The sequence below is a fragment of the Leiobunum rupestre genome, chromosome 4, assembly GCF_980474605.1.
Source record: "Leiobunum rupestre chromosome 4, qqLeiRupe1.1.hap1, whole genome shotgun sequence".
NCBI lineage: Eukaryota > Metazoa > Arthropoda > Arachnida > Opiliones > Sclerosomatidae > Leiobunum > Leiobunum rupestre.
This window is the reverse complement of record NC_143387.1, coordinates 30,789,834-30,802,423: the sequence shown is the minus strand read 5'-3', so window position 1 is coordinate 30,802,423 and position 12,590 is coordinate 30,789,834. Positions and strand designations below refer to the sequence as shown.

The 12,590-nt window shown below is 32.7% G+C and overlaps 1 protein-coding gene across 1 annotated transcript in view; it reads right to left on the bottom strand.

The window, feature by feature from the left end:
* The window catches only part of MTA1-like (metastasis associated 1-like), a 31,459-nt gene that overhangs the window by 7,453 nt on the left and 11,416 nt on the right, over positions 1–12,590 (bottom strand). The window contains exons 4-12 of the mRNA XM_090170984.1: positions 11,615–11,802; positions 9,668–9,791; positions 3,809–3,908; positions 3,553–3,652; positions 2,522–2,710; positions 2,212–2,345; positions 1,727–1,812; positions 1,180–1,415; positions 47–272 (exon numbers count right to left, since the gene is read on the bottom strand). Coding sequence (XP_090027110.1) covers positions 47–272; positions 1,180–1,415; positions 1,727–1,812; positions 2,212–2,345; positions 2,522–2,710; positions 3,553–3,652; positions 3,809–3,908; positions 9,668–9,791; positions 11,615–11,802 — 1,383 coding nt within the window. The remainder of the gene's footprint in view (positions 1–46; positions 273–1,179; positions 1,416–1,726; positions 1,813–2,211; positions 2,346–2,521; positions 2,711–3,552; positions 3,653–3,808; positions 3,909–9,667; positions 9,792–11,614; positions 11,803–12,590) is intronic.

The following is a 12,590-nucleotide window of genomic DNA, read 5'->3' as shown; positions in this document are numbered from 1 at the left end:
TTTTCAGTGAACTTGCGAAACATCTGGTTTTAGTTTAAAAACTCACATTCAAGCTTAATGGCTGCTACATTAATGGGCTGAAAGGGATTTCTAGCAGCTCTTCTAGATTTAAGAATGTTTCTACAAATCCTTCGAGCAAATCGCGTTAATCTAGTACTACAAAGATAAAACGCAGCTCTAGTTTTGACAATTGGACGAGGACTACCAGAACGAATGGCCATTCCATGAACAGTTGCACAGTGCCTAGCTAAATGTGCTTTGAGTTTGAATTCCTATAAAAAAATTACCAATTGAGTGGGAAAGAAATCTTAACTAGTAAAGGCACAAGAAATGGTTAAGGCACATGCATTTACAAAAATCACAAATCACAATGACATCATAGAATTCAAAACCCCAATCACTGTTGCTATATGTAGTTAATGGTAAACCAATCCTTTTGTCCATGTTGATAATTAATAAATCCAAGTTTGCTATTGTATTGCAATAATGAAGTTATTGCATTAAGGGTGTCTGGCATGGTTGATTGAGCTATAATAATAATAAAAATGCTTTTATTGGGTTTCACCTTCAGGACATGCCTGATTTACAAGGAGGCCCGTAACATAAATTATAAAATAGTTTCTATATTTAATTAAGAGTTAATTTAAATAGAAATCATTTGTCTTTTAAAATATGTAGACGCAAATGGTGTTTAAATTCACTTAGGGGTTTTAATTTCTTTATAACAGTTGGCAGATTATTCCAAGTATTTATTCCGCGGCATTTTGCACTCTATGGTATGTTTCCTTTCTATCTAGCCCTGGACAACATGGAAACCATAACAGTCAAGGATTGAATATCATTAGTAAACGACAAAAGCAGAGACTATAGTTGCAATTGCATATTCTGGGTTTACATGAATTAATTCTATCTTCTATCAATGAAAACTGCACAATATATTAGTTGGAGACTAAAATAACAAAAATATTGTGTGAATGCATTAAATGAATCATTAATAAATAACGGACTACTATTACAATCAACAGAGGGTTGTTTCTACAGTTATTTTTATAATATTGGCTGTCTTTCATGTCAATGTGAGTTATGGGAATTTTACTGGCTTTGCAAATATATTTATTTGTACAAAACCCTAGATCACCTATACTATTAAGAAACGAAAAATAAAATGACAGTTTTTACTTTTCCACATCCAGTTACAGAACATCGATGAGGTCTGTGAGATGACCCTGAATGAATTGAAGAAGAATTTGAGATGCGGTCTGCAGACGAGTTTCCACAACTAAGATCCAAACTTTCTAGCCTTGGTGTTGGAAGCTTCAAGCCTCCATATTTTTTCCAAAATGCCCAACAGTTATGGCACAAGCGACACTGAATATGTGCAGGTCCCCATGCATACCACTGATTTGAACTTGTTGCTAGAACACAAACAATTTCTTAACCTTAATTACACAAATAGCTGGGCTGCATGAATTTTGTTTTAAATGTTTTCTAGCTCCTTTAGTTCCATGTGGTTTCATGAGAAAGTAAAATTCAATTTCAAAGTTGTTGCTTAAGTTCTAAAAACTTAGCTTGACAGCTGTAAAAATGCTTAGTATTTGTATTACACCAAATTACTTAAAGTTCATCTTAACAATAGGAGTGGAAATTTAGTACAGAAAAGGCTTTACACCGCAAAATTTGCTGATACTGACCCTTTATAAAATTACATTAAAAAAACTACACTTACCACAACATCCCTCACAAGGCCTTCCACCAACAGCCGGAGTTTCGGCACCTACGGTACCACTTCCTTCCAAATTGGAAGACTTGTTGCTGAAACCAAAAAGAATAATTTAAAACTAAGTGAACCAACTAGAAACAAGTAAAAAAGTGTAAAAACTGTAATGGTTGATACATAAGTTATGCAAGACGAAATAGTACAAAAGACAGTAGTATGGTGAGGGTGGGCGGGACCTAATCAATACACAAGATCTTAACATAGAGGATACGACAAGATAGCAATTTTTAGGTTGTGGTATGGATTCTTCACTATATTAAAATCACCCCCCAATAATTATTGGAAAACATCTGAGCAGTAATTAGCTCCTGATTCAAAACCCAGTTTGGATAAAATATTTTTTATTAGTTCTATAACACTTATTTTTCATTATAAGTGAACTCAATGACTGATTGTATACTTAAATAGTAAAGTATTTTTATATTTTTACTTACTAATTTGGAATGTACACTTGTTTAAGTTTGCTCTCTGCTTCAACAGCTTTAACCCTTTTTTGTTGTACATATCGATCAGTAGTTTTCCACATGTAATAATACTCAACTATGTTCTTTAGACTTTTCCAAGGCAGCTGAAAGTACAAACAATGTATACACTGTTATTTAAAGTTTAAAAAATCTAAATGAGCCCATTGTCCATTTCCAAATTAAATTTAAATGCAAACCATTTCCAATAGAAAAATTTAGAACAATATATTGGTCCAAAAATAAATACTTTAGCATTATAGAAAAATGTAGGATTACTCACAAAATCTTGTCTAATATCATTGAAGTCTTTGCCATATTTTTCAAGTGCTTCTTCAAAGAGGTTAGCTTCAGACGCAGACCATTCTTCCATTTCATCACGACAAAGAACTGGACCACTGGCAGGCACCAGACTGGAAATGGCATTTGTGATGTTGTATTTATGCTTATGAAGCAGATCCATAGCATGAAACTATTAAAGAAACAGATCGAGCTAAAAGTTTTGTTTTAACCCATTTTGAAATGAATAATAAACAAAACTTATGGGAGGAAATTAAATAATCCTTGATAATGCCCAAATAGTTTTTTGAATTATTCAAGCTAAAATGTATAAATGTAAACTGGTTTGAAATTTTTTTCAACAGCAACCCCAATGAGAAAAAAATAGCCTCTTTTTTTAACCATCATCAGTACCAATGTTGGGGTTGGGGACCACCCTTACCAAAAAATAAGTTGGTTTTTAGTTGGTATTTAGTTGGTATTCACATTTAAGTTGGTTTTAAGTGGTCAGCATATTTCAGTAAACTAGTTAAGTTGGTAATAAGTTGGTTTTAAGTTGGTGGGAAAATGCCTTTTTCTTTAAGTTGGTATTTAGTTAGTTTTTAGTGGTCAGAAAATTACATTTTTTTTTAAGTTGGCTTTAAGTGGTCTTTATTAAGTAACATATTAAGTTGTCTTTATTAAGTAACATTTTAAGTAAGTTTTTAGTTGTTTTTTAGTTGGTATTTGTCTCAAATACAAACTTAAAACCAACTTAAATAGTTCTTAGACCACTTATTTTTTGGTAAGGGGCAAGGTCAAGATGGTAGCCTAATTGTTAATTCGATAAAATAAACATGTCAGGTCTACTTGTTTCAATGTAACTCTTATATCACTGTCACTTAAAATTTAAGATTTTCTAAAGTGCATGCAAATCAAGCTCAGAAGACTATAAATAAAGCTCTGTCAGTGCCCAGTGATGTAAGACCAACATTTTATATTTCTACTTTTTACATTATAGAAACATCTACTGTAATGAGTGTAATTATAACTTACAAGTGTAATATCTCTTGAGGCTGCCGCTGCACTCATATGAAGACTAGGTTGTTTCACAGAACTTGAGCAATCTAATGCACGAGCAAATGTTCCAACAGATCTATATTTTTAACATCAACTTATAAGTAAGAAGAAATAAATAGTGACCTTCTATAAACAATATTACACAGAAAAGAGTAAGATATTCATATAATAAAAACTTTAATATTGATGAATCAACTCCGCAAGTACACCTTTAAAGAAGGCATCAAATTACCTGCAAATAATAAGAAACTGGTCTATTTGTCTATCTTGTAAACCATGATACGGATTATACACAAGCTCCTCTAGGTCTTCCAAAACTCTATCATCATCATCTGCAATTGATTAAAGGAAGTTTAAATAGACATACTGATATATTTCAATTAAACATATTGACCCCACATTTCAAACAGAATGGATATAGTTTTTGGGGATGACCATGGTTATTATGTACAAACAAGAAAGATGGACACAACAACCAATGTTCAGTCTCAACTATCACACCCATAATTGATAATTTTGGTCTGTGATAAATCCAAGGGGCCTGCCCTTACCAAAAAATAAGTTGGCTAAAAACCACTTACGACAACTTGTATTTCAACTTGGTTTTCAGTTTGTATTTGGGACTAAAAAATAACTTAAATCGTCTTTATTAATCAACTTATTTCCAACTAAACCAGAATCAACTTTTACATTTAACTACTTAAAACCAACTTAAAAATAATATGTAACTTCCTGACTACTAAAAACCAACTAATTACAAACTTAGCAAAAGAAGTATTTTCCTACCAACTGAATAACAACTTATTACCCCTTCAACTAGTAACTTGAAATATGCTGACAACTTGAGCTTACTTAAAGGGAATATAACCTGCAAAGCAATCTTTACGGAAGACCCCTTCAATTTTTCAAATGTCCCTGTACAGTGGCGCCAAACATTTTTAAAGCCAAAGGCAAGAGCGGCCAGATCCAAATTGGTGTGTCCGAATATCTTATGTGCGCCAAAAAATTAACATAATGACGCGTGCTAGTGGAAACCAAGCTTTATACTCTAAACGAAATTAAGTCTACCGGTCTAAAATTTTATCATAAAATATCACAAGCTAATAATTTTTACAAATTTTAATCTTGATTTAAATATGAATTGGTACAAAACTTGTAAAGTAGTCTTAAACAAGTTTAGCTTAATTACTGCCGATTGTTTAACCAAACTAAATTAAACTATTATTTGCTAAATGGTCAATTTAAAAGCGAAAAATATGTTTGTCTCATTTAACCATTTGGTTTAATTTCTTCAATGTGGTTTTACTAACGAACAAATCGTTTCCCATAATTTTGGGACGATTAATAGTATACGCGTAGTCTTGAATTTCTGCATTACATAAAATACCACTAGATTCCCAAGAGAACCAGTTACATAGTACACCTTAAAAAAGGGCTCGGCGCCCCTAAAGCGCCAAACATAATTCCCCCGATCGCGAATCGCCCTAGGGTCAATTGGCCAAAAAGGTTCGGGCCATGAAAATATTTCACTAAAACTCGAAAATAAAACATATGTGAATAACTCGAAAATAATAAAACATAAATATAAATGCATCCATATTATAATTATCCAAATAAAAATATGGCTTTCCTGGGTCCAGTGGCTACTAATGTAGTAATAACCGTGAAATAGAAGTCCGTCCGACTCCGTCGAAGTTTTAGCCGAACATGTTCAATCTTTATATTACTATAACGGAAACTGATTATACAGATAGTATTAGTTCGATACTCTTTACGCTGTACATCACTCATTTGGCAGTTTACAATAGCTGACATTTTTATTTGTAAGTTATTTTTATTTTCTGTATTTTTATTAATTCATCAAATTTACATGATTTTGATAATACATATATTAATTGGTTTACAAAGTGTAATAATCCTGAATGAACCGTTTTAAATCGAAAGCCAAACGAGGGTGGACCATGGACGTTACGTATTCGAAAGTGAAACTAAATCTTTCGCGTTTCCCTCAAACGTTCCATACTTTTTAATGAATTATGATGTAGTAGGGTGCACAACCACACAAGACGAATAATATTTTTTAGGTAATACTAATATACCGTTATAGATAATAAGTTTTAATTTGTGCTAATTCTACGATTCTACTTAGGCTATGACAGGAAAATTTAATTTTAAAACCTCAATAGTTATTAAGATAAATGTAAATAAATATACGAAGAAAAACCCGTGAGCTGAGGATAAAAATAAACCAGTATTTTTATTTAAAAATGACGAGCCACGGCTTGAAACATCTCAACATTTTTTAAATAAAATTACTAGTTTCTTTTTATCCTTAATTCACGGGTTTTTCTTCGAATTTTTATTTACTTTTATCCTATATATGTTAGCCGTGAAAATTAATTAGTATGGATTTTTATAGTTTATAGATATTCCCGAAAATTCAAACATGTTATAATAACGTTATCCCATGTGCAACTTACATTTGCACTTTAACGAGTTACAAGTTCTACGCTACTTCACTTTAACATCGTTTTTATTTCATCTTGTTACAAAATACTGATTTCCCGCTGTATACATCATATAATATAATACCAAAACTCAAATCACAGTTTAGTCTACAACTTTTAATACTTTAGTCGTGAAGGAGGTATTTAATAACAACGACGGTATCAACATTAAACTTGATAATAATTTATTTGTAAAGGATTAAAACGTTAAAGAAATTGTATACATGCATTGTCAATGACAGTTGAGAGATTAGTGAGTAATATTCATGGCGGCAAAAACAAAGATGGCCGCCCATAAAAAGACGATTCAGAATGACGTCATTATTACATAAGTCCATATGGCAAAAAAAAAAAACAATACAGGGTTGCTTACCATGTTTTTTATCACTCCCCCTTTTTTGGCATAGTTAGGGTACACTTATATCAGTCATTTAAAATAAAATTAAACTTCAATTTTTAACAATGAGCGAAACTTCTGAAAACTAGTTTTGTTTAAGGGTTTAGTAAAAATATCTGCAATATTATCTGCAGTATTAACATATTTCAATTAAAAATTACCCCGATCAATATGCTCCCAGACAAAACGGAATTTTATATCAATATGTTTGGTACGCTGGTTTTCGACATTATTTCTAGTTAAAGCAATGGCTGATTGATTATCACATAAGATAAACGGCTTATTAAAGCGAACATTAAACAATTTTAAGTCATTCATTATTGGATATAACCACAACAGTTCCTTTATAGCTTCTGTCAATGCAACGTACTCGGCTTCTGCGGTTGAGCACGCAACTGATTTTTGTTTCACTGAGTGCCATGTTATAGGTGAGGATCTAAGATTAACTATATACCCGCTATGGGAACATCTCGTGTCTCTATTTGCCGCCCAGTCACTGTCACTGTAGATCACAAGTTGGGGATTATTGACTTTCTGATATAACAGTCCATAATTTGCTGTAGAGATAACGTAATGCAGCAACTGTTGCAAATAAAACCAGTGCTTCTGACCGGGATTACTGTTATACTGCGATAACATGATAACAGCATATAGGATGTCTGGACGGGTACATTGGGCCAGAAATAATAAACTGCCAATTGCTTGTCGATATGGGATATCCTTCATTAGTTCTCGATCTTCCTCTGTTACCGGACAATCCTGTTTTGTTAAAATTATGTCTTTTATCATGGGGCAGGCTAACTGGATTTTTGTCGCGAAAACCAAACTTCTGACTAATCTTGTTTACATATGTCATTTGATGCATCTTCAGGGTTCCGTCTTGTCTAAAATCAAAAACCACACCCAATAGGTTTCGAATTGGACCCAACAATTTCAGTTTATATTTTGTAGACATGGTTTGAAAAGCTTCTTGAGCCAAAGCTTGATTTCTCGCCAAAACCACCAGGTCATCAACGTAAACAAGTATTATTATGTTAAACGATTTATGGTATATACAGTTCGTGCTGATAACCTTAGAGAAACCCAGTTCTCTAAAACTTTTATCCAACTCGAGGAACCACTGCCTTCCACTTTGTGGTAACCCGTACAGTGATTTTTGTATACTTAGACAGTATTTGTCTTGATCTGCCTTCTCATAGCCAGGGATTTGTTTCATCAGGACCTTTTTGTCAAGTGTTCCGTACAAATAAGCATTCGTGACGTCCATATGCGTATGGACCCATCCCAAACAAATGACAAATAATGATACAAATAATCTTATCAGTGAAAAATTAACCACAGGGGAAAACGCATCCTCATAGTCTATGCCTTCCACCTGCCCGTAGCCTTGAGCTTTGTATCGGACTATGTCACCTTCATGATTTCTTTTTAACGCATACACCCATCTCCAGCCCATAATCTTTCCCGGTGGTTTCAGCGTTTAAGTAGCCACTTGTCTTTCTTCCAGAACGTTCATCTCTAGGTCCATAGCTTTCGTCCATTCCATGTATTGTGGTGACGTAATGGCTTCTTCATAATTCAATGGGATTTTAACCTCTGTACAACATGCGGCAATGACGTCTGCAGAGTTTTCAGGTTCATTCAGGGAAATCTGGCTGGCGACTGTTATATCGAAAAGAGAAACTAAGCCTAAACATGCAATGCGTTTTGAAATTTTTAATGTTTAGGCTTAGTTTCTCTTTTCGATATAACAGTCGCCAGCCAATTTCCCGCACGATACTGATGAGTTCCAAATAGAATGAAACCGGTCTACCGTTGGAATTTCTGGCTATTTTATTTAGTTTTTATGTAGTTTATTACTCGAAGATCTATTTGATCCGATATTCGCTCGAAGACCTATCGGTACGAGTTATTAGTAAGTTTTTTAATTTCTTCAAATTTGTTTAGGATTTAGATATATTATCCCTTTTAATTATGGACTAATCTACTTTTTCGCGTATTTTATCAATAATTGATTACGGCAACCTTCTATATATGAACGGACCTAAATTATGCATCAGGAAACTTCAAGTAATCCACAATAAATGTGGTAAATTTATGTGACATAAAAATAGAAGATCATCTGCAACAGAAATGCATGCGGAACTGGACTGGATGACACTGGAACAGAGATACATTTGGATGCTTCTAACTTTCATGTTCAGGGTGAATATATCAAAAGTACCAGAATATATTCTGGACTTATTTGAAAAAATGTACATCATAAGTACAGTACTCGTGAGAAACTGACTAACTTCTCTCTGGCCCCTAAGGTCAATAAATTCAGTAAGCAAAATCTGAGTGTCTCTGGGGTAAAATATTGGAATGAACTGCCCAGAGATTTAAAAAATAGTCAATCATTAGGGAGTTTTCGTCAGAATGCTAAAGACTACGTAATTGGACAATTTTATCATTTTTGGTATATCTCTTAAATTTAATTTAATTTTAATGTAATGGATCCCTCTGTAAAAAAGTTTTTTCAACTTAGTAGGATTTATCCAATAAAAGCTTATTTTATTACTATTATTATTATTATAGTGATATTTTTAACGGGGCCCTACAGTTTCCCGGCCCCCTTAAGTTTATTTTTATTGAGGGCCACTGGCCTACGGGGGGGGGGGGAGGTGAAATGAGGGAAACATTTTAAAAATAGGGAAGGACAAATACGAGAATAAAAATTGGTTACGTTACTTACGCAAACATTTATTTACTTTAAAACGTTAACTTTAATGCTAGATTTCGCTCTCGACTAGGGTAGGAAAACAGTGTTTCTGAGACAGCATGAAAAAATATTTTCCAGTCACGATATTAAGCTTTTTAGTACTTTATTGACTTAATTTCCAAAATCTATATCGACTCTAGCCCACACTCTCTATCTTCAATAACTATAGCTAGTGACGTAGAAAAACATTTACATGTGCATGATCTCCCGTATTTTATAGAAACACCTATTATGATCACTATACACTAGTTCTTTACTTTTTGTTTAAAGTGTTATAATTTTTATCATAATAATATCTAATTCATTTAAATTCTCGAAATAACTTTATTGTTCACTTAAGTCATGTTCCACTGCCTTTTCTGAATTGTAATGTATAACTTGTTTAGACAAATAATTTATTGAAAAAAATTTTAGTTGTGCTTTTACCTGGCTTAGAAATGGTAGACGATGGTACTTCAGCTTGATATCTCTGCCCAACTCTGATTTCACCTCGATCTGCTAAAAGTGTTTTTTGTTGTGGATCATAAACCAGTGAATAGAAGAATGCATCCTGAAAAAGGGAAAAAGTATTAGTGCAAAATCAAAATTAGCCACCCACTAATCATTTTTATACTTTAGAAAAAAAATAATAAATGAAGAACCTCAAAAGTTAGAAATAAAATGGAAGTAACCGATTGAATATTAATAATTGACCTAAGTTTCACGAAAAAAGGTCACTTAATCGGTACTGATAAAATCAAAATAGTTGAATTTTTTCATATACATTCTTACACTATAACCTGCAGCCGCCTGATTTAGAGGCATTAAAGGTTGCTATGCAACTTGGGTCTAAGATGGTTATAGAATGGTCTCTAACTTGGCAAAATGTGTGTCAGTCATAAGGGGTAAGACTATGCACTGCTAGCAAAAGTAAATATTGGGAGAAAGTTGGGCACTTGGGTCCAGCCGCACGAAGTCTTATTTGAGGGGTAAAATTTTGGGCCTTCGGAAATGACTTCTACCTCGCCTCTTTACAGGGACACAAAGGTATCGGTTGTACTCCGCCACAATGAAAAATAGTTATCTATAAAATACGTGAATATTAAACTTTTGCTTTCGATAATTTGGTTAATTTAGTTCCTAAATAAAGTAGATATATGATAGAAACTAAAATGCGACATTTAAAAAGTAATAACACGACTTTTGAAAAGAAATAAACCGTAACTAAAAAAACGCTCACTTAAATCGTGGAGAGCGTGCCCTTACCAAAAAATAAGAGGTCTAAGAACTATTTAAGTTGGTTTTAAGTTTGTATTTGAGACAAATACCAACTAAATACAAACTAAAAACCTACTTAACACCAACTTAAAACCAACTAAAAACTTACTTAAAATGTTACTTAATAAAGACCACTTAAAGCCAACTTAAAAAATAATATGTAATTTTCTGACCACTAAAAACCAACTAAATACCAACTTAAAGAAAAAGGCATTTTCCCACCAACTTAAAACCAACTAAAAACTTACTTAAAATGTTACTTAATAAAGACCACTTAAAGCCAACTTAAAAAATAATATGTAATTTTCTGACCACTAAAAACCAACTAAATACCAACTTAAAGAAAAAGGCATTTTCCCACCAACTTAAAACCAACTTATTACCAACTTAACTAGTTTACTGAAATATGCTGACCACTTAAAACCAACTTAATATCAACTTAAATGTGAATACCAACTAAAAACCAACTTATTTTTTGGTAAGGGCATGGCGCCATCTAAGAGCAGAGATCAGGACTAATTGGTATATCTACGATGTTAAGGCCTAACAATTTGCCAGTTTAACTGAAATAATAGCTATAGCTACGAGCTTTTTTCGTTTATTTTACAATTGATATAGTATTTATTAATTAAAATCAACCGTTATCGAAGGAAATAATGGTCAGCATTTGACAGAGAGACTATTTGAAATCACGAGGCGGTGACATGGCTGCCAGGGAATAATATTCAAAATTTTCAGCTTGAGCGCGGACCGGAATACCACAAATGCACGACTATCCTTATTGGTTAGAAATATCACGTGATCACTAGCTTTTTAAAAAGGGTGTCAAACATGGTGGAAGGTAAAATCTGAAGGCAGTGATAGACTTTCTCCCTCTATTTACTTTTGCTGCTAGTGAATATTGAATTACATGTACTAGAAGTTTGTTTGGCAACAAGGTAGAGAGCAAGGTGGTTGCCACAGACTCGGAGACGTAACGAATACAATTCTACATAAGATCATGGTAAATTAGTACAGAAATTTGAAGCTATAGCCTTAATAGTAAACTAATGATATTAGCCTTAATGCTATAGTAATGATATTAGCCTTAAATTTAACTTATATAAAATCACTTACTTCTTTATTTAAATATGATAAACGCGATTCAGTTTCATTGAGCAATGTAACAGAACATTTTCCACGAATGTGTGTTGCAGGTAAGTTTTCTACCTGCCTCGAAAGAAATAACTCCCGATGATTAAGCTGATGACGCTCTTCATCAGAGAGGCTTTCAAGGTCAAGTTCTTCTTCTTCTTCTAAGGCACCTTTGTAACAAAAAAATGTGCCCAGTGAAACCAATCACGTAAAAGATCAAACACTATCCTATAACAAGATAGTTCATATACCCCAGTTAGCAGAACCACTAGCACTTCAAAAGGCTGCTACTTCATGGAATAATTTTTAGGAAAACCTATTTATTTACAAACTTACAGGAGCTTTCGGACCATGGTCCTTCTTCAGAAGCTAGTTTAACAATTCTAAATTATAATAAAATCCAATGGGGCATTCCATGTGAAATCAACACACTAAAAATCCTGACAATCTCGGATTTTGGTGAAATTTTGCAGCATATAGATAATGTCTAGGGAATTCAAGGAAAATGCAAAGTTTTATTGAATTATCTCAAACGGTTTTCAAAATATGGCTGTTTAAAATTTTAAAAAATGGCCAAAATCTAATCCCCATAGCAGCTGTTTTAATTACGCTACAGAGTTGCAAATGGTGTCATTTTACTCAGTTATGTATGCCATTTCCAATGATATACTACATATGTACATTTTTTTAAAAACATTATTTTTCAAATTTTAAATTATTTTTTGAATTTATTTTAAAAAGTGCGTCATCAAAATTAGAAAAAAAAACAGTGAATAGTTTGTATCTACTTTAAATGATTGACCAAATTTCAAAGTTCATAGTTAAACATTTAAAAAGAAAGGTTTTTAAAAAATGATGGCCTTTAATATGTATACATATATTCATATATAATAAATACATACATGCAAATATATAAATATTATGTATACATATACGCATGTGTACATATATAATAATT